The sequence below is a fragment of the Schistocerca gregaria genome, chromosome 2, assembly GCF_023897955.1.
Source record: "Schistocerca gregaria isolate iqSchGreg1 chromosome 2, iqSchGreg1.2, whole genome shotgun sequence".
In the NCBI taxonomy this organism is placed as follows: domain Eukaryota; kingdom Metazoa; phylum Arthropoda; class Insecta; order Orthoptera; family Acrididae; genus Schistocerca; species Schistocerca gregaria.
This window is the reverse complement of record NC_064921.1, coordinates 619,470,671-619,493,240: the sequence shown is the minus strand read 5'-3', so window position 1 is coordinate 619,493,240 and position 22,570 is coordinate 619,470,671. Positions and strand designations below refer to the sequence as shown.

At 39.8% G+C, this 22,570-nt stretch overlaps 1 protein-coding gene across 1 annotated transcript in view; it reads right to left on the bottom strand.

The window, feature by feature from the left end:
- LOC126334598 (sialin-like) overlaps positions 1 to 22,570 on the bottom strand; it is a 109,493-nt gene that overhangs the window by 33,508 nt on the left and 53,415 nt on the right. The window contains exons 4-7 of the mRNA XM_049996991.1: positions 15,091 to 15,175; positions 9,665 to 9,885; positions 6,770 to 6,916; positions 1,891 to 2,023 (exon numbers count right to left, since the gene is read on the bottom strand). Coding sequence (XP_049852948.1) covers positions 1,891 to 2,023; positions 6,770 to 6,916; positions 9,665 to 9,885; positions 15,091 to 15,175 — 586 coding nt within the window. The remainder of the gene's footprint in view (positions 1 to 1,890; positions 2,024 to 6,769; positions 6,917 to 9,664; positions 9,886 to 15,090; positions 15,176 to 22,570) is intronic.

The window sequence follows — 22,570 nt, the reverse complement described above, 5'->3', positions numbered from 1 at the left end:
TCCTTAAGAAAATAGTGTAAGGTTTTATGGTACTAAAATATATAAATCAAATAAATTAATGAAAAATGTTGCATTTTAATAATGAATTAATTAGCAATACATATTCTAACTCATCCTAAGCTATATACGAGGTGCATTCAAGTTCTAAGGCCTCCGATTTTTTTTCTCCAGACTGGAAAGAGATAGAAACATGCGCATTGTTTAAAAATGAGGCCACGTTCATTGTCAATATGTCCCAGAGATGGCAGCACCATACAACAGATGGAATTTTACTGTCAGCGGCGAGAATGAGAACTGCTTTAAATACTGAAAATGGCGACGTTTTCCTTACTTGAACAGCTTGCAATCATTTGTTTTCTGAATTTGCGTGGTGTAAAACCAATTGAAATTCATCGACAGTTGAAGGAGACATGTGGTGATGGAGTTATGGATGTGTCGAAAGTGCGTTCGTGGGTGTGACAGTTTAATGAAGGCAGAACATCATGTGACAACAAACCGAAACAACCTCAGGCTCGCACAAGCCGGTCTGATGACATGATTGAGAAAATGGAGAGAACTGTTTTGGGGGATCGCCGAATGACTGTTGAACAGATCGCCTCCAGAGTTGGCATTTCTGTGGGTTCTGTGCACACAATCCTGCATGATGACCTGAAAATGTAAAAAGTGTCATCCAGGTGGATGCCACGAATGCTGACGGATGACCACATGGCTGCCCGTGTGGCATGTTGCCAAGCAATGTTGACGCGCAATGACAGCATGAATGGGACTTTCTTTTCATCAGTTGTAACAATGGATGAGACATGGATGCCATTTTTAAATCCAGAAACAAAGCTCAATGGAAGCACACGGATTCACCGCCACCAAAAAAATTTCGGGTAACCGCCAGTGCTGAAAAAATGATGGTGTCCATGTTCTGGGACAGCGAGGGTGTAATCCTTATCCATTGTGTTCCAAATGGCACTACGGTAACACGGTGCATCCTACAAAAATGTTTTGAAGAACAAATTCCTTCCTGCACTGCAAAAAAAAAACGTCCGGGAAGGGCTGCGCGTGTGCTTTTTCACCAAGACAACGCACCCTCACATCGAGCTAACGTTACGCAACAGTTTCTTCGTGATAACAACTTTGAAGTGATTCCTCATGCTCCCTACTCACCTGACCTGGCTCCTACTGACTTTTGGCTTTTTCCAACAATGAAAGACACTCTCCATGGCCGCACATTCACCAGCTGTGCTGCTATTGCCTCAGCGATTTTCCAGTGGTCAAAACAGACTCCTAAAGAAGCCTTCGCTGCTACCATGGAATCATGGCGTCAGCGTTGTGAAAAATGTGTACGTCTGCAGGGCGATTACGTTGAGAAGTAACGCCAGTTTCATCGATTTAGGGTGAGTAGTTAATCAGAAAAAAAATTGGAGGCCTTAGAACTAGAATGCACACTGTACTGTAATGACAGAGGTAAAGCAGTTAGAGTGAATCATAGAGTACTGTGATCAAAATCTATTACTGTTCCATCTTCCAAACTTATCAATCATTTTTAATGCTTTCAGATTCAAGCAGTGAAAGGGAGTACATATACCTCTTCTCACACTCAGTGGTTTTAAGTAGAAATTGGTTGAATTCAAAGCTCAGAAGCTATTAAATCCATTCAGTGTAGTGTAATCTGTATAGACTTTTCACTGTTATAAAAAGCCACTGATAGTATCAAAGAAAAACTTTGTGCTTATACACCAAATTTACAGGTTCTCAAATAATTGGTGTAGAAAATTTTTTAATCTGCAAGTAAATTTTAAGTGGAAGAGATTATGTAAGAAAAGTTACATTTATTTTGGGTGGATTTTCACTGTTATACACAGTTATCATTTATGTTATTAGCAGAAAAATGACACTTACAGACAAAATTTGCAAATTTTCGTACATTTGTCCTTGAAGTAACTTCTTTTACTAACATGTAATCACAGATGGCAGAAATAAGGAATGCAAACATCATCCTGCAAGCATGAGGCACTCCAGAGAGAACACCAGCCTGCAACAGATGGTAGTGCCATCCACAACTACAAACTGAAAGCAACAATTATTTCCTTAATACATAGATATAAAAAATGAAGAGCACACTTATTTTTACATAAAACTATATATTCAAAATTGCGAGAAGCATAAAAATAAAATGCACTGCCTGACAAAAAGTGAAGCACCCAGAAGCCATGGTCAGATGCCATTGTAAATTAGAACATGTAAACACCATTTGTGGGTAGGTGAATGATTGTAGAGATGTAATGCTCTGTGACACAGCACAGCCACCAAAGTTTGTATTTAGCATTCTCAGTAAGCTTCATAGGGTATCTAAGAGGCATGATATAACATTACATCTTAACTGAAGGCTGTGAAGGACTGGAGACACTGCATACTAGTGTTAGATAGCATTATCATCACCTGACAGAGTTTCCAATCAACTATGTCTAACCACCACAAGGAAAGCTTGCTGTACTGTGCACCAGGCACATAATAATCCCTTCACATCTGTGTCTCCCATCAAGAACATTTTTTTTTAATTGGATGGATAAAAAATCTACTCACCAAGCGGTGACAGATACACACATAAAAGTAAGTTATAATTACGCAAGCTTTCAGAGCCTGTGGTTCCTTATTCAGGCAGAAGACTTGAAGGGGCCTTTAAATATGTCTGTTTGTGTCTGTATATGTATGGATGGACGTGTGTGTGTGTGTGTGTGTGTGTGTGTGTGTGTGTGTGTGTGTGTGTGTGCGCGCGCGAGTATATACCTATCCTTTTTTCCCCCTAAGGAAAGTCTTTCCACTCCCGGGATTGGAATGACTCCTTACCCTCTCCCTTAAAACCCACATCCTTTCGTCTTTCCTGAAGAAGCAACCGTTGGTTGCGAAAGCTAGAAATTTTGGGTGTGTGTTTGTGTGTTATTTTATTGTGCCTATCTTTCCCGCTTGGTAAGTCTTGGAATCTTTGTTTTTAATATATATGTCTCAATTTTATAATCACTGAATCATATTTTTTCTCAGCCAATGGAGTTTCATATTCAGAATGAGATTTTCGCTCTGCAGCAGAGTGTGTGCTGATATGAAACTTCCTGGCAAATTAAAACTGTGTGCCGGAATGAGACTCGAACTTGGGACCTCTGCCTTTCGCGGGCAAGTGCTCTACCAACTGAGCTACCCAAGCACGACTCACTCCCCATCCTCAGAGCTTTACTTCTGCCAATATCTTGCCTCCTACCTTCCAAACTTTACAGAAGCTCTCCTGCGAACCTTGCAGAACTCCTGAAAGAAAGGATATTGCAGAGACATGGCTTAGCCACAGCCTTGGGGATGTTTCCTGAATGAGATTTTCACTCTGCAGTGGAGTATGCCCTGATATGAAACTTCCTGGCAGATTAAAACTGTGTTTCGGAGTTTCATATTGTTTACATCCCCATTCTGAGTGCTCCACTTTTTTCATCAGGCATTGTATTTCCTTATTATATTTAGAGTTTTATTACTTTCATCTTCAGCTGTGGATTGTTTTCCTTCTTTCATTCTCAGAGCATAGATAGTTAATATGACTTTTTTTGTTTTATATCTAGAGCAGATAATTGTGCCAAGTGATATTTGGAGGTTGGTAGCTTGAATAACACTCAGAATTGCTGTTCCCTCCCTTGCATCCTGCATGAAGATATTCATTTAATAGTACATGAAAAAGGACAAGTTAAGACTTCCAAGAAGCAGTGTTGCTGGAGCACATGATCCGAGGCATGGTGGCTTGTTATTTAGCAGTCATGTTCTTTCAGCTATTAGTGAGTTTAATAACTCATCAAATTTGGTTCTCTATATCACCTCATCCTTACTGTGCAGTTCTTTCCAAACTGCAGTTTATTGGATTTTAAATAGATCATGATTTATCACAGACCATACAAATAACAGTATATAGATTTGTAGACTTCTTGGTGAATTATATCTACTAGATAAAGTAGTGCCTAATGGATTTTAAATATGGAGCACTTTCACTGTGATCGTCTTCATTTTCATTGTTAGTAGAGAAACCATTTTCCTAGTTCTTATCATTTTAGGTAACAATATCATGATATTCTCACTCCTCACTTTCCACTGTTATCAAAGACTAAACGGATGACCATTATATGAGGGTGAGTCAAATGAAAACCTTAAATATATTTTAAAAAATTATTTATTGTGCAGAAGTTGTACAAAGCTGTACCCACTTTTCAACATAATCTAACCCACGCTCAATGCAAGTCCTCTAGCACTTACAAAGTGGATAAATTCATTTAGAAAAAAATTCTTTTGGTAGTCCACGCAACCACTCATGCACCGCTTGGTGCACCTCTTCATCAGAACGGAACTTCTTTCCTCCCATTTCGTCTTTGAGTGGTCTAAACATACAGAAATCACTTGGAGCAAGGCCTGTTGAGTATGGTGGATTAGGAAGACACTCAAAATGTAAGCCTGTGATTGTTGCAACTGTTGTACGGGCAGTGTGGGGCCTTGCATTGTCATGTTGCAAAAGGACACCTACTGACAGCAATCCATGTCCATATCAGTTTGATTTGATTGCAGGCCGCAGGTGATTTTTAGGGGATCTGTGTATGATGCACTGGTGACAGTGGTCCCTTGAGACATGTAATGCTAAAAAATGATGCTTTTTTGTTCCAAAAGAGAGTCAGCATAAGCTTCCCTGCTGACGGTTCTGTTCGAAACTTCTTTGGTTTTGATGATGAGCAATGGCGCCATTCCTTGCTTGCTCTCTTTGTTTCCGGTTGGTGGAAGTGAACCCAGATTTTGTCCCCAGTAATGATTCTTGCAAGGAAGCCATCACTTTCTCGTTCAAAGCACCGAAGAAGTTCTTCACAAGCATCAACACGTTGTTCTCTCATTTCAGGAGTCAGCTGCCATGGCACCCATCCTGCAGGCACTTTGTGAAACTGGAGCACATCATGCACAATGCGGGGTGCTGACCCATGACTAATCTGTTAACATGCTGCAATGTCATTCAGTGTCACTTGGCAGTTTTCCTTCACTATAGCTTCAACTGCTACAATGTTCTGTGGAGACACAACTTGTTGTGCCTAACCTGGATGAGGAGCGTCTTCCACTGAAGTCACACCTTTTGTGAACCTCCTACTCCATTCGTAGACTTGCTGCTGTGACAAACATGCATCACCATACTGAACCTTCATTTGTCGATGAATTTCAATAGGTTTCATACCTTCATTAAGCAAAAACCAAATAACAGAAAGTTCTTCCCTGGTGCAAGTGGCAAGTGAGGCGGCCATCTTTATACTGATACTGTGACAGTATGTGTGCATCTGCACTATGCTGCCACCCACAGGCCATTATGCTGTTTGTAGCACACACACCAACTAACAGTATAACGGTGCCAAATTTCGATTTGTTATTACAAATTTAAGGTTTTCATTTGACTCACCCATGTATGAACAAACATGTCACAGATTCTTTAAGAACAAACTACTAATGACTATGCATCCCAATATTAAACTGACTAAATATTTTTGCGGCATTCCATGATTCTAATTTTGTAGCTGACTTCCAAGCCCCATATTGATGTCTGACATTATTAGAGCTTTCCGCTATATGGGCTCCTGCTTGCTGGAAACTATCATCAACTGACTGCAAGTGTGACAGAAAAACAAGATTGTCTTAAAGATAAAGCCTTAATTTCACTTCTATCTCTACTTATTAAATCCTAATGTGGGAGTGGTACACTGGGCTTCTTATTATAGCACATATTTATGATTCTTCCAATTTTAGTTGTGGATGAAATGAGAGAGCAGTGTACATCTCTGACCAAATTGTTATCAACATATTTTATGCACAGTTTAGGCAAGAATAACTGTTCTAATATCAACTGTTTTCAGAAAGTGCTGGCCTCTATGAACAGTGTTGTTTTTCTCCTGTGAGGAGCAATTAACTCCTTGCCAGTATATTTGGAAGGTATGGCTGCCATCTCAGTGTCACCTGAACTGTCTCATTTTCTATCCATTTTCTTCCTCTGCTGGAATGTCCTGGATTTGAGACATGAGGCAGTTGCCTCTTACCTTGCACATTCAACACACTGAGAATTGAGTACATTACCCAGGAAACATGTGACGTATACCTCCTTGGAAGTGGGAGTATAATTTAGCAGAAAAATTCAACAAATTATTTATTTGTTAATTAATTTAGGAAACATTTTCCTGCATTGGCAGTGGCATTTTTATTTATTTACTAACACATTCCATTCAGCTTTTTCTAGGTCTCTTGAAACCGTACAAGTACTTGGTAAGCTCTTGTTGGTATAAATTCATATTCATAATGTCAATAGGAGTTATACCAAGAAGGCTATACAGTGTTCATAGATACTAATCTGATATGAGGTGTCCTGAATTTTCTAGGTTGGTTTTCACAAGATATTTGATATCTTTCATTGTGTGTCTAATTTACAACAGCTAAATACTGGAAATAAGGCAAATTTCCTCAATAGACAACAAAGGCTGATGACAAAATGTAGAACTTATTGCTGTTGATTTCAAGTTTCATAAAAAATAACAAGCACCAGAGTGGCTCATTCTTAATAAATGGCTAAATATATTGACTCACTCTCACTCAGTTTTTATGAGAAATCTAATGATAGAACTGTATAATAATAGTCAACTAACAGTCTTTACAGGCAGCATATTCTATTTACATCTGATTTCCAGCAGTTCTGTTCATTTTGTGAAACTTGTTGTATGGGTAATGTTGTACTTACCTTCTTTACATCCCACCCATAGATGTATTTGAAGAATATGGGTGCATGAGTCAACAAAGTGAACTGCCCGCAATTAATGGACCAGTGAGCAATAACACACATCATGAAGGCTTTTGATGTTAGAATTTTACCCCATGGAATTGGTGGCTGCAAGGGAAATAATGCTATATATAACTAAAAGGTCCAAACAGATTATACAAATCTTTAAAAACTGTAATAAAATAAGATCATAATATTTCTTCATGTGTATTTTCAAAAACCATTTTCTCTTTTATTTCACTTAGTGTTTTAACTATTTTGACACCATCCTACTTTTTTTCCATATTATGATCTCTATAAATAGCTGGACTGTCTAAAAAATAGCTGGACTAATTTTTAAGTAGTCAAGCAGCGCAAACTTCAAGGTTAGACGCTTCACTGACAAGTCATGTGACATCTCCTCTTACCATTTCCACCACCCATTCACCTGCTGACCCCTCAGTCAAGCCATGGCCTTCATTTGAGTCAGACTATCTATCCACAACCATCAGAAAAATTTGGAAAGAGTAACAGATTAATGTGAAATTTTGAGAAAAATCTGGGAATCCTGCCATTGAAGCTCATTCTTTACTGAAACAAGGGTTCAGCAATAAATATTTTTCATGCACTTTAATTTATATGGTTCAGAGACGGATGAGAAAAGACTGAAGATGAGTCATGTTTAGGGTGACCTTCAGTGTCGACAAAGGATGAAAACATTGGAAAAAACAGAAGGCTTAATCTGAAAAGACCATCAGTTGAGTATTTGTGCAGTTTCTGGTATTGCAAGAACTGACGAAAATAGTTTGACAGAGTTTATATGAACACTTTCACAGGAGGGAAGTTTCTGCAAAAATGGTGTCCAAGGACCTAATGCCTGCCAAGTTGTTTTTGGATGAGCGTGGGATCCCTGTGCTGCAACATCTGCTCTACTCAGCAGATCTTGCTTTAAGTAACATTTTTCTGTTTATGAAGCAAAATCTGTATTGAAACAACAAGATTTGTTACAGTTAAAGCCATTACAGAAAAATCAACGGAGACCATGAATGTGCTTTCAGAAGATAACTACAAACACTGCTCTGAACAGTGGAAAATTCACATGGAGCTGTGTATTGGCTGGGGGTGGGGGTAGTTTGAAGGAGACAATGTAAAGGTTACGAACAAGTAAAAATAAAGAATTTTATATTCCTAATCTGGCTTTTTTTTTTTTTTTTTTTTTTTTTTTTTTTAGCCAGACCTCATATACATATTACATCCTACACACTTAATACAATCTAATTACCATCTGTCCACACTGTTCTTATCCTGTAGAGATATGAAACCATCTGTCCTTTTAATCCTATCTGTCTGTTACACAGAAATACACAAGCCAGGCAGTGGTGCAAAGGTGCAAGTAGTTACCATGCTCCCTGACACATCCTTCAGCCCTTCTTCACAGTGAATCGTGTACTCTTTCAAATATGCCTGTCTTCAGTTGAAATTGCTTCACATGAATTGGTCACACACTTCTGCAATTTCTGCACATTGTCAATGGGTTGGGTATACACATATACCTTTAAATGTCTCCACAGCCGGAAAACCAGTGAATTCAGGTCCACTGGATGGGAAGGTCTTGCTAGGGGTCTCCTCAACCTATCTGCCACTGTTGAATCACTGAGGTGAGATACTGCCATATGGTACATGGAAAGTGAGATGGTGCCCCATTGTGCATAAACTATAGTCATTGTCTTTCTACAGGGGTAACATTTTAAAGTTGTACTGGTAATTCACTGTGCAAAAATTTGTTAATCTGTTTGGCAAAGTGCATGGCTCTGTGAGTGTTTCACCAACATTTCTTGCCCATACACAAATCCTGAAATGACCCTGATGCCTCATCTCCATTATTGCTTGAGATTTGCATCTGCCCACACATGTTTATTGTGGTAACTTAGTATGCAATCTCTTGTGATGGCCTACACCACCAAACTACACGTTATTAGCAGTAACAGACAATAACAGGATAGGTCAGACAGCCCAAGCCACCCAATTTGTAAAGTTGAACAATTTCAACCTAACTTTGTACCTACTAGAATTACTATTTAGAAAAATATATTAGTGAGGTAAGACATCCTAGCACCCTTCAGGTGGGGTGAGGATGCAAATGAGATGAAATTTAAAAATAACCAAAAATGAACTACATTAATACCAAATCCACAGTTTTATTGTTGCTTAGCTGGCTGAAAAAAAGTGGGATTAGTACACACCTAACATTCCTAGAGGTGGGAGTGAGAATTGATACAAGGGAGTGACATACAAACATTATTTTGCAAACATGGAACAATTTTAATCAAATTTAGTACATATATGAGCTCCTATGTAGGAAAAATACTGTGAGAGTAGCACACCCCTAGCTATTCTAGAAGGGGTGGAAAGGAGGTAGTCTATCAAAATACTAAATGAAGTCAGAGTTAGTGTTGGATCCATAGTTACTGTGGTTACAAGGCTGATTATTGACAGTCCTGACTGCAATTTACCCACAAAGGTGTCTGTGTAATGACATATAAAACATAGTAGGTTGAGCAGTTTAAAGAAACTTTGTACACATTTCACTCATTATCTGGGAAACCCTGGAGGTAAACCTAAATGGATTTGTAAAATATTTTACTTTATAATTTGTTGCAGTATTTATCTGTTAAAAATACATAGGCAAACTAAACTTGTATTTATACTATGAATGGATTTCATTCCTTTTACTATCTAATCTGACAATGGAATAGATAATTAATTGCAAACCACCAAATAATGGGCTAGTGTCAAATAAAACAGAAATAAAAGACATTTTCTTACTTGAAATCTAATATGGTTTGTCTCTTACTTTCATGAACAAAATACACTCACTTTTCTCTTGACAATAGTCTTCCCTAAACTTGTTGCTATATATTCTCTCTCATCTTCACTAATACGTGGATGTTTGGCAGGTGTGTCATACGTAAGGAACATCCAGGCTACAAACCATACTATCCCTAGTCCCCCTGTGCTGTAGAATGCAGCAGGCCAACCAAACCACGCAATGAGGAGACCACACACAGGGTAGGTAAGAGCAGCCCCCACAGAGCTACCTGCAACAAACAATTATTTATGCAGCTATCTACAAGATACAAATCACTAAAAAAAGTAATCAGAAATTAAAATAATTAAAAGGTTAAATAGGTAAAATGAACAGATAAATTGCTGATGACCTAGAAGTTATGTTCTGTAAAACTTGTAATAGTAAGTGTTTGGGTAGGGAGTAACAGTGCAAGGAAGTAGCAGTTTGGCACTAACAAGCTTACCATGATGCAATTAGAGGGAGCTGCATTTGATACATTTAATTTAGATTCTTATGCAACTGTGAGCATCCTGATAGCAGTGAGAGTTAATTATTCTATTTGCTGCTATACTGGCAACAGCCTCTGATGTGTATTATACCCTTTAGACATTCAGGTATTTCTTGCAGTTTAATGCCATTTGGAACAAATCTAAGAAATCAGTATCTGTGTTGTCACAAAGTTACCAAAGTCACTGGTTCAATCCTTGCACTGAGTTCAGAATTATTGACTCACACTTGATTCCTGGAACAGTGCCATGAAGTGTAACCGTTATGCAAACACCACAACAAAAACTGTCGCAGTCCCGTAAATCAGTTACTTGAAGAGTCAAAATATTAAAGTGGAGCTCAAGCAACAGGAATAATTTCATAAAATATTTCTTATGTCTCTTTTTGCTCCTCCGAAACTGAATTACTGTACTCTGCTTTATACTGGAAGAATGAGTGAGGCCACGGCTTTAGTTATTGTGGTAACCTGAAAACTGATATCAGCATTGTTATGTTCATAGAATTCTTTTACATTATAAAACAGAATTACTTAATCTGAGAGAGATTTTAATGGTATGGCAATTTCGATATGGGTTTCAGGATAATTCACTTTGCATGAATTCCCACTTTTTTGCAAGTGTCCCTTTGAATACTGTGGCTTGCCTTGTTCTGATACTGTAGTCACAAATCTGTTCCATGACATTGGATTTCACAAAATTATTTTGAGAGAGAGACAGGTGTCAATGTACAGATTTACAACAATCAGTAGCCTGAGTCTACTAAAAATAGATGGAAACAGTACTGCCTGGGTCAAGACTTAAACTTTACATTTTTGTATTTTTAAAATGCTGGTAATGTGAGCAGTGTATTCCCAAACTAGAAGCCCACATGAAATATGTGACTGGAAGAGCCCAAAATAATCTCATGAGGAAAAACATCATGAATTTACCCACTATGAATCTGAATGCTGTCTTGTGACTTTGCAAGCACATGATACAGTAAGGACACTATATAAGCAGAGCAGAACATGTGGAACTAAGCATCTTAGAAAGCATGAAGCTGCTTACCCATTTGCTGCCTACTGTTGTGAGCATCTGTGGATAGCAAAACAACTAAAAGGTGACAGTGTGCTGGACAACTATGTCTCTTCACAGAACATGAAGGTTGGAGAGTTGCCCATTCTGTAAAGCAGAATAGATGGCAATCTGTGGGAAGTATGGTGACAGAATACAGTGCTGATGCAGGCACAAGTGTTTCAGAGCACACTACTCAGTGGACACTGCTGAACGTGGTGCTCCACAGCAGACAACCCATATGTGCTCCCATGTTAATCGAGGTACATAATTAGTTACAATTGCAGTGGGCACCAGATCATAGAGATTGGACTATGAGTCAATGGAAATGTGTTGCTATGTTGGATGAATAACATTTCTTGTTTCACTAGATTGATGGTCACGTTTGGATATGCCTTCATTGAAGTGAATAGCTGCTCGAAACAAAGACCACAGCATGGACACAGGCTGCTGAGGAAAGTATTTTTTTTAAGGGTCATTCATCTGGGCTTCCATGTCTCACTAAAAGCACCCTGACTGCTGCAGACTGCTTGAATATTATTGTGGACTACCTGCATTACTTCATGCTAGACACCTTCCCCAACAGTGATGGCATCTTCCAGAAGAATACCTGCCCTACTCACAAAGCCAGACTCATGCTACGGTGGTTTGTCAAGAACGATAGTGAGCTCACCCTGATGCCTTGGCCACCAAATTCCCCTGATCTTAGCCTGATGGAACCCACCTAGCAAGCTTCAGATGCCAACTCTGTGCCCAAGAACTACTGTCCCATAATTTACAAGAATTGTATAACTTTTGTATAAATACCTGGTGCCACTTACTTCTTGGACCTACTATTCAAATCTATGCCATACAGAATCACTGCTGTATTGGTTTCCAGAGATGGGCCAACAGACTATTAAGCAAATGGTCATAATATTTTGGCTCATCAGTGTTTTGGCTCTAAGGCAGTTCTTACAAACTCCATGTCTAAATTTCTGCAGTTTATAGGGTTGTAGTGTGTCTTCTTCCAGGCACATTGTAAACTTCAGCCCAATTAAGTTTGAAATCAATATGCATTGCAAAAGTTTGAAAGATATATTTTTATCCCCTTGGATAACCCTAAAACAAGTTGTTGTGTTTTCACTGGAGTATGGAGTAATCTATTTTAGAAGAATTGGTGGAGTGGAAGTCTGAGTAATTCCTGTGTATGCTTATCTACAGTTAGATGTTCTAATGTTAGTTAATGTGTCATCAGTAGAACATTGATGGTCTGATCTATGAAATGGGGCATCAGTATTGAAAAACATGGATCCATTGATAGAGCCATGGGGAACATGAGTACCAATCTCTGTGAAGGAAGAGTTTTTATTTTTGATCTAGACAAACTGCCTCCTGTCATTGTAGTTCCTACTAATGCAGAAGTACACATACCATAAAAATTTGGATTTGCTAAGAATATCACTCAAAAAACTAGTCATCACAACAAAACATCATGTTAATATTGTGTAGCACTACCTCTGTCCATGACAATGGCCTCAGTTTGTGGGGGCTGAGGGAGAGTCCACAAGTTTCATCAGGTATGCCCTATCCAGTTGAGGCCACTCTTTCATGATTAGGCCACACAGAGCTACCAAACTGCAAGGATGTTGATTGCTTTATTTCATTTGCTGTTCCAGATAGTCCCACACATTACCTATGGCATTAAGACTAGATGATTTGGAAAGCCAGTTGAGCTGCAGTGGGGTGTCTCAGTGTTTGCCAAACTAGAAACTTTTGTGTGCGGCCATGTGAACACTGCAGTTGTCATCTCGTAACATCAGAGTGTCCATACTCATCATTAGGCTGTAGAAGAAAGAGACACACTCAGTTGCTGAAAATGTTGAAACAAACATTCTAGTTCACCTTCATGGTACTCTGAATGAATGGATCCAAACTGTGTTTTTAAACCCCTGCTCCCCCATAACATCACAGAACTACTTCCAGCATGAACTAAGTCCTCCACATATTATCGATTAACTGCCTCATAGGCTGTCAGTACACCCTACACCTTGCATAAACTGAAAAGAGTCAAAATTGTGACTCATCAAACTACATACACCTCCAACCAGCTACTGTCAGTATCTATGTTATTTGGTTAATCAATGACATGTGATTTTATGTGCCACTGAGAATAACGGCCTTTTGCAAAGTACCTGATGCCAAAAGACCATTGTATTTAGTTTCCTCTGCAATATTCACTTGGAAACTGGTTGAGATGAACCTGTAATCACTGGCAGCAGCAATCTCTTTCTGGTTCAAAACTGACTGTTATTGACAAAGTGTGACAGCTATTTCTGGTCAATGTCAGGTATGATCTTCTTAACGGCTACTGTTTTTACATTACTATGAGTGGTACAAAGTACTTCGTAGATATCACTGAAGGGTATACAACAATATACCAAAAAATAAGGCAACTTGACTTACAATGTGGCCATGGGCACATCCAAACACAGTAGCTCCTTTCTGCCATTCTGTTGACCCTCATCCAGCCAGCTTATGGTCCTGATTTCTTATAATCAAATGGCACAAAGATACCACTTCATTGCTATGGCATACAGCCGCCACTTCCTAGACATCACACCAAATATACTGGGGCATAAATTTGTACCTTTAAAATTTGTATCAACTGAAGAATTCATAATTCACTAGAGGAAACAGAAAAATTAGTTGGAGTCAGAATTGCTGACCTTGCCTTATCTTAAGGGGGCAAAATCAAGTACTGCCAAGAGACACATTTAAAAATGAAAATACTATTCCTAACCTTCATCTTGTGCTCACACCAGCTGGGTCCCTCTCAATCTTGAGTTTGCATGACCTGCCCTTCCTTGCCAACTTCCCTAAACCTGTCGCTCCTTTCTCCCTGACGAAAGTACAAACAATTCTGAAATTTAGGAACAGTGTTCTTATAAGACTCCTCTAAAATTTGTGTAATTCAAGAAAAATTTGCACAGCATTTAACATATGCATTTCTATTAACAGTTTAATTTAACAATGAAAGAAACTGATATGGAACATGAGAGAATTTCCCAAGGATTTTCCACAGAGAACTCTCTCTCTCTCTCTCTCTCTCTCTCTCTCTCTCTCTCTCTCTCTCTCTCTCTCTCTCTCTCTCTCTCTCTCTCTTTGTGTGTGTGTGTGTGTGTTTGGATGTCTGGAGCAATACTGTAATGACCAAACTTGGTAAACATACAGCTTACTACGCATACTTCGCAGGAGAAAATAGTGTAGGGATAAGCTACATCTATTTGTGAGAGCGAGGAGGAGACTAGCAAAGTACTGACAATGTGTGTTTAGCTCTGGAGCTCCTGGAGAAAATTCACCCAAACTTGAAATATATAACACATACCAAATGGAAAAAATAGGGATGTAATAAGACACACTTAGCATCCAGATACATAGGTACGGTAGTGAGATATAAAATAATTATAAACAAATAACATTAGCATCAAACCCATGGTGTCTGGGGTTACTGCACTAACAGGTGACAGTCCTGATGCATTTAACCCCTAAGGGTGATGGTGGCACTAAGAAGGGGTAACATGTGAAGCAAAACTCTGGAGTGCTAGCACCAGTTATAACCAAATTTAGTATGTGTACGACTTACTATGTGCCTAGGGGTGGGTGTGGCAGTGGGAGAGGGAAGAGGAGTCAGATGCAAGAATAGTTGTGCAGAACTTCATACAGATATGGCTTACTACTTAGGAAAAATTACTGTGAGGGTATGGCACCACATTTAAATAAACTAAGTTTGTTTTCCCACTTAAGACATATTTAATTCCTATCCATATCGTTCCCTACAAGACTGGGATAAATAGCAGATGACTCAAGTAATCAGCTACCATAACTATAAAAAATATGTAGAAATTTTAACATACCTACATACGCAGTGACAAACTTGCTTCTTTCATTTGGAGGTATCCAGTTAGCAGTCATGCAGTGCAATGAAGGTAGTGCATGGCCCTAAAATCCAAGAACAGAAGTGGTCATTAAACAAGCAGTTTGATCAGAATTTTTAAGGCTATTTTGTTTCATAAAGGTAAGACTCTGGTTAAGATTCCCATTTGGAAACATTACAGAAATATGAAAATGCAATAGACTGCTGCTCACCACATAGAGGAGGCTCTGAGTGGCACGCAGGCACATTGAGAAAAGAGAGCTAGCTATGATTCAGCTACTGGAATAACTTGTTCATCAGATGTGGACAAAACAAAATGCACACACATTCAAAACTCATACACACACAAAGCCACTTTCATCTCTGATCACTAACGCCTAGCGGCGAGGTGAGAAAGCCATCTTGGTTTGGGTAGGTTGTGGGGTACAGGGCACATATGGGAAATGAAAAGGGAGGGATAGCAGGAGAAGGATGGGGAAAAATACTAGTGCTGCCTGTGGGAGTGGGAAGGGGCATGCTGTATGGTGGGGACAGGATAGTGGGCTGTTAGTTTTAGTGGTGGTGGTGGATGTGTGTGCATGTAGGGTGGGGAGGGGGGGGAGGAGGAGAGGAGAGAAGTAGAGAAGGGGAAACTACCATGCAGGTACAGTATGAGACCAAAGGATACGCTGCAATTCAGAAAAGCTGGTATTGGCAGGAGTAATACAGATGGCACAGGCTGTGAAGCTGTCTTTGAAGTTGAGTGGTCCAATTGCCTCTTGGCCACCGTTTGTAAGTGGCTGTTCATGTGGACAGACAGTTCATTAATGGTCGTGCCCACATAGCATATAGCACACTGGTTGCAACTAAGTTGATAGATCACATGACCTCTCTCACAGATGGTCCTGATAGAGACGCCTGTGACAGGATGGCGATAGGTGGTACAGGGAGGATGTATGGGACAGGTCCTGCATTTAGGTACATGACAAGGATATGAGACATGGGGCAAGGGTTCGATGCATTGGTGGAATAGGATGGACAAGGATTGTGCATAGATTGAGTGGGTTAGTTAGTCAGTTGGTTAGTTAGTTACATGGTCCATAGGTCATTTGAATGATTATTTTCTCAAAATGATGTGGGAAAAGTCAGGTTTCAGGATATGTATACATGATTAGTGTTAACATTATGAACATATTATTTTATAATCCTATTCATGCAACTGCACTTAAAGATTTTTTTTCTTTTTATCAGCTGCTAATTTTAAATAGAAATTCATCAATGGGATGAAAGGAGTTCCAGAAGAAATTATTTTAGGTTATATTTAAAACTTGCTTTGCTACCTTTCAGATATTTTATATTATTGGGCAAATGATCAGAAATTTTCATTGCTGCATGTTGAACTCCCTTCTGAGCCACTGACAGTATATCACAATCGGACATTACCAGGAGACACTGACCAACTGACTGAGGGTGCTGACAATGAATTGCCAAAAACATGGAAAGACAACAACAGTGATGGACAGCCAAATAAGACAACATGGTGGAATAACAAGTGCAGAGACTGAACCAAACTAAGACCCTAGACATAGCAATATCAGGAACCAAACAATGATAAGTAACATGAACAATATGAGAGTGCAGTCAGAACATGACTGAGCTCCAGGCCCCTGTGCTGCTAGCTTTATAGTGTGGCCACAAGCACTGGTAAGTTAGTGTGGGGGGATGTGGTCCACACACAGCAGGTGGTCAGAGCGGCACTCACAATTTTTAGCAGTGCTGCCGAGGAGCTGTAGTCTAGGTCCAAGTGTTCTGGTGGGCTTTCAAGCTTGTCAGGCTGGGATGCCAAATCCCCCCCCCTCCCCCCCCCCCCCCCCAACATGGATGTGCAGGGCCTGAAGCACCCTAGGTGATGTTTTGGAAGGTGAACTGCTGGTATAGTTCATATCCTAGCAGAGTAGTGTGTCAGCTAGGAGAAGGAATGCAGGTCATCAGGCAATGTGCTGCAAAATGGCAGTAAGGGAAATAACTGTTGAGTGGAGGAATGCTGCAGTGAGGGCCTTACCTCCCCACTTGCATCCACTGGAACAGCCAACAGCGCCCTGAGTACAAAGTGTACCCATGTGGAAGACAAATTTGCTAGTGCAGCCACTCCAACTCCAAGTGACCCACCAACGGTGGTGCAGTCAGTTGTGGGTATGGAACTAGTTAGTGTGTCAACACTCCAAACCTCTTGGAGTATCAATTACCAAAAGATGCAACCCATGGGTGGCAACCACTGTAATTGGCATCCGTGAAGATTTCGTTCCATATGAATGTGCCCAGACTGCTGAACTCTTGAGGGGGGAGGGTGGGGGGTATCTACCAGCATACTGGATCCAGCATCTGAGGGCGGTGGTGCCAGGAGATGGAGGAGAGTATGTGGCTGTTACCCACAGAGGCACTCCACGGGCTGTGGTCATGGACAAGGGAGGGTGGTCCTGTAATTGCTCAGGGACACCATCAGTGCCACTGGGGTGGTGGATGTGCCCAATGCTTTCAACATTAGTTGTTTAATGTTCACACCATCAGCCCACCTCACCAGTAGGGGATAGGTGAAAACTAGGCTAAACAGGGGTCTGATGCTATTGGCATTGCAGAACTATACAGAGGCCTTCACTGTGAATTGTGACCCATTGTCAATGGCAAGAACCTGGATAAACACATTCAATGTGGTGGCAATGTATGCTATGCTAATCACTTATGGGTAGTTGGAAAAAGCATCCATGACAACGATCGACAGAGAGCCCAAAAACGAACCAGCAAAGTCCAGAGATGACAGGGTGTGAGCCAGGGGCTGAAAGACTGAGGTGGAGTAGTCTGATGTTGGGCACATGCAGAACAGTTGCACACCATAACCTCCACATCTTTGTTCAGTACTGGCCATTAGGCATGTTGCCAGGCAAGGGCTTTCACAGGTGACGTACCCCAATGTGCCCAATTAGGGACTTCCAGGACATCCTGGCATAAAGTAGTCAGGATGAGAACTTGGTGGATATCCATCTCTGCATCCAGCAGGAGAACATTGGAGACAACAGATAAATGATGAGAGAGGCAAGGCCAGGCATGGAGTTGCCTTCCATAATGGGTGCAGTGTGCCCAGTAATCTGGACGGTTTACAAGTTAGGGAGTCGTGAAACAGTTGGGACAATATGGGAGACCACACTGCTTATGCTGATGCAGTGTGGCTGGCTGCTCAGAGGCCATTGACATGTCTGAAAGTGAAGAATCATGATATCGACAGCAGGTTAAGGACTAAAGAGAATTCTGTCCCCTTGGTGGTGATTGAACCACAAGCTGGGGATGATCCATAAGGCATTCATTTGCTGCCTGCACAATCTCAAAAGAGTGTGTGTTTTTCATTGGGAATGTATATGTTGTGGCAGTGCAGTTAAAATGCCTAACCTGCATGAGGTGGATGGCAGAATACCATAGTAGAACGGGTGAGGAGGATAGTGAGGACACTTTCTTGTTTCAGGGCATGGCAAGAGGTAGCCAGAATTGTGACAAAGGACATGATTCAGTTGCTCCAGTCTTGGGTGATACTGAGTCGTGAGAGGAATGTTAACCTCTGTTTTGATCTTTGATCATCAGTCGCAGCTTGAGCGGGAGGTTGTGTGCTCTGGTGGAGAGGAAAGTGGTCACTGGAGAAAGGTGAGAGAAGTATGAGCCTAGCAAGTGTCTTGTGAGGTGGTCATTGATTTGGCCACCATTGGCTGTACTTGTGGTGTGTTATGGACTAAATGTGGAGCCAAGGTGCATGGGGGCCATTTATGGCTATTTCAGTGTGGACCTGGTTCACTTATCAGTCAACTGGAGGATTTATGCTGTCAGACGTGGAATCCTGGAAATGTTTTAACATGATTTTTCTGTGCTTAAATTTTATTTGAACATGTTTTCTGGCCTGTAATCTGCAGGTGTGTTTATCCTGAAGTTGTTGCAAGTGCAGTTTGCTGTTTGCTCCTGAACTCTGAATTCGTACTTATAATTTACTGTCTGGACCAGTGTTTCATTCCATTAATTTCAGAATGGTGCTGAATAGTAACTCAAGCTATCCGCATTAGGGTTTACCTTGAAAATCTGTGATCATTGTGGATATTTGGTGTCTTAACCTCTCTCAGTCTGTTACAGGCAGCACTGTGTATTGCTGACAGAGTTGTATTCCACCAGATATTTTCTGGAGGGCAACGACTGTAAGGTAGATCTACAATTCAATGTTAGGAACCTTGTTTTACGGCAATTCTGATGTGGTTTTGACCAAGGTGTTTTAAGATCTAAATTTCTTGTTCCCTTGATTTGGCTGTAACCCTCTATATGTTTGTAATTTGTATTCTCTACACTCAGTTGAAATTGTGTCATTGCATAGTGATTCTTTGGTGTGTTATGGGCTTAGTTGTGTTAATTTAGTTTGATGTATACGGACTTGGGGTATACATAATTTAATATTTACTAATGCAAACTCTGTAATCCAGGTATCTACTCTAAACTTGATTGCTTGTGGGCCTTGTACTGCTATACAAGGCATGAGTGTTTGAGCTTGGTTTTGGCTTGTGATCCTCACTTTGCATGCCCATAGTCTACTGGTATTCTACTTGTCCCTCTATTTGTCACACAAGTGAGGCATTAATTGTGAGTATAGACTATGTGCAACAATGTATTGGAGTCCTCTCTGTGCATAGAATTCATACACAAGATAAGTTGTATTCATTTTGTACTACCCCTCAAAGTCTTTGACACAATTTTGGAATGTTTGCTATAATAGCTTGTGCTCTCCACATGGTCACAAAATTCTGTATTAAAGAAGAGGGTTTTAATTTTGTATTTTACCATACCTTCAGGTTGTACATTGGGACTGGTATATTTTTTAGTGTGGTTGTACTTTTTAAATTTATAAAAGAAAATAGGTTCATATGTTAACACTTTCCTAAAAATGTTGGTGTGCTTGAAGAACTTCACCCATGATATTTACTAAGAGGATGGAGGTCTGTTATCCCAGCTAATGGTGATTATCATGTATTGTTCACAATTAATTTATTAAGCAGGGGTTGTGATCCCCTCATTTCCCTGGATTGAGTTCTTGCCCTTTACTACCATCATCCTGTTCTTTCTAGGGGCAAATTATTATAAGTATTGTTGCACCCCTTTTGGCTTGTTGTTGTTGTCTTTAGTCGGAAGATGGGTTTTATACAGTTCTCCCTGAACGTAAACTCCTATTCAAAATGTTTTTGGTTTCCTGGATTCTATACAAGTTATAAATAGCCCTTTTCTCCCTGTATTTCATCTCTGATACTTTCAGAATTTCAAAGAGAGTATTCCAGTCAACATTGTCAAAAGTTTTCTCCAAGTCTACAAATCCTATAAATGTAGGTTGGCTCATCCTTAACCTATCTTCTAAGATAAGTTGTAGGGTCAGTATCATGTGTTCCTACATTTCACTAAAATCCAAATTGATCTTCCCCGAGGTCAGCTTCTGTCCATTTTTCCATTCTTCTGTAAAGAATTCATGTTTGTATTTTACAACCATTAATTATTAAACTTATAGTTCAGTAATTTTCACACCTGTCAGCAATTGCTTTCTTTGAAATTGGAATTATTGCATTCTTCTTCAAGTCTGAGGGTATTTCGCCTGTCTCATATACCTTGCACAACAGGTGTAAGAGTTTTGTCATGGCTGCCTCTCCCAGGGCTATCAGTAGTTCTGACACAATGTCGTCTACCCCCAGTGTCTTGTCTCAACTTAGAATTTTTGGACATTTGTCAAATTCTTCTCAGTATCACATCTTAATCTAGTCCTCTTCCCTTTCTATAATATTGCTTTCATGTTCATCTCCCCTCTGCAGGCACTCCATATACTCCTTCCACCTTTCAGCTTTTCCTTCTTTGCTTAGAACTGTTTTACCATCTATGCTCTTTATATTCATACAGCTACCTCTCCTTTCACCAAAGGCCTCTTCAATTCTCCTGTAGGTGGTATTTATCTTTCCCCTAGTAAAATATGCTTATAAATCCTTGCTTTTATCCTCTAGGCATCCCTGCTCAGCTTTTCTCCACTTGCTGTTAATCTCATTTTTTAAACTTTTGCATGCTTTTTTGCCTGTTTATTTGCTGGATTTTGAAATTTTCTCCTTTCATCAATTAAATTCAATATCTCTTGTGTTATCCAAGGATTTCCACTATGCCTTGTCATTTTACCTATTTTATCTTTGCTGCTTTCATCATTTTATCTCCTAAAGGTCCCATTCATCTTCTAATGTATTCCTTTCCCCTGCTTTAGTCAACTGTTGCCTAATACTCCCTTTGAAACTCTTAACAATTTCGAATCTTTCAACTTATCCAGGTCCCATCTCCTTAATTTCCTATCTTTTTTCAATTTCTTCAGTTTTAATCTACAGTTCATAACCAATAAATTCTGGGCAGAGTCCACATCTGCCCCTGGAAATGTCTTACAATTTAAAATATGGTTCCTAAATCTCTGTCTAATCATTATACAATCAATGTGAAATCTTCAGTGTCTCCAGGACTCTTCCACATGTACAACCTACTTTTATGATTCTTAAACCAAGTGTTAGTGTTGATTAAATTATGCTCTGTGCAAAATTCTACCAGGTGGCTTCCTATTTCATTCCTTGCCCCTAGTCCATATTCACTTACTATTTTTCCTTCTCTTCCTTTTTCTACTATTGAATTCCAGTACCCCATCACAATTAAATTTTTGCCTCCTTTAACTATCTGAATAATGTCTCTAACGTCATCTTACATTTCTCCAATCTCTTCATCATGTGCCAAGCTAGTTGGCAGATAAGCTTGTACCACTGTGGTACGCATGGGCTTCATGTCTATCCTGGCTCCAATAACGTTGTTCATAGTAGCTTACCTGTATTCCTATTTTTGTTTGCATTGTTAAACTCACTCATGCATTACCCCTATTTGACCTTGTATTTATATAATTGTATTCACCTGACCAGAAGTCCTATCCCTCCTGCCACCAAACTTCACTAATTCCCACTACATCTAGTATCAAACTATCCATTATCATTTTTAAATTTTCTAACTTACCTGCCTAATTAATGGATCTGACATTCCACGCTCCAACCCATAGAATGCCAGTTTTCTTTCTCCTGATAACAATGTCCTCATGAGTAGTCCCAGCCCAGAGATCTGAATGGGGGACTATTTTACCCTAGAAGACGCCATCATCATTTAACCATATGATAGAGCTGCATGCCCTCCGGAAAAATTAGGACTGTAGTTTCTCCATGATTTCAGCTATTTGCAGTAACAGCATAGCAAGGCCAGATCAGTCAATAATCCAAACTGTTTCCCTGCAACTATTGAAAAGGCTGCTACCCCTAGGAACCACACACTTGTCTAGCTTCTCAAAACATACACTTCTGTTTTTGTTGTAGCTGTGGTATGGCTATCTGTATTGCTGAGTCATGTAGGAC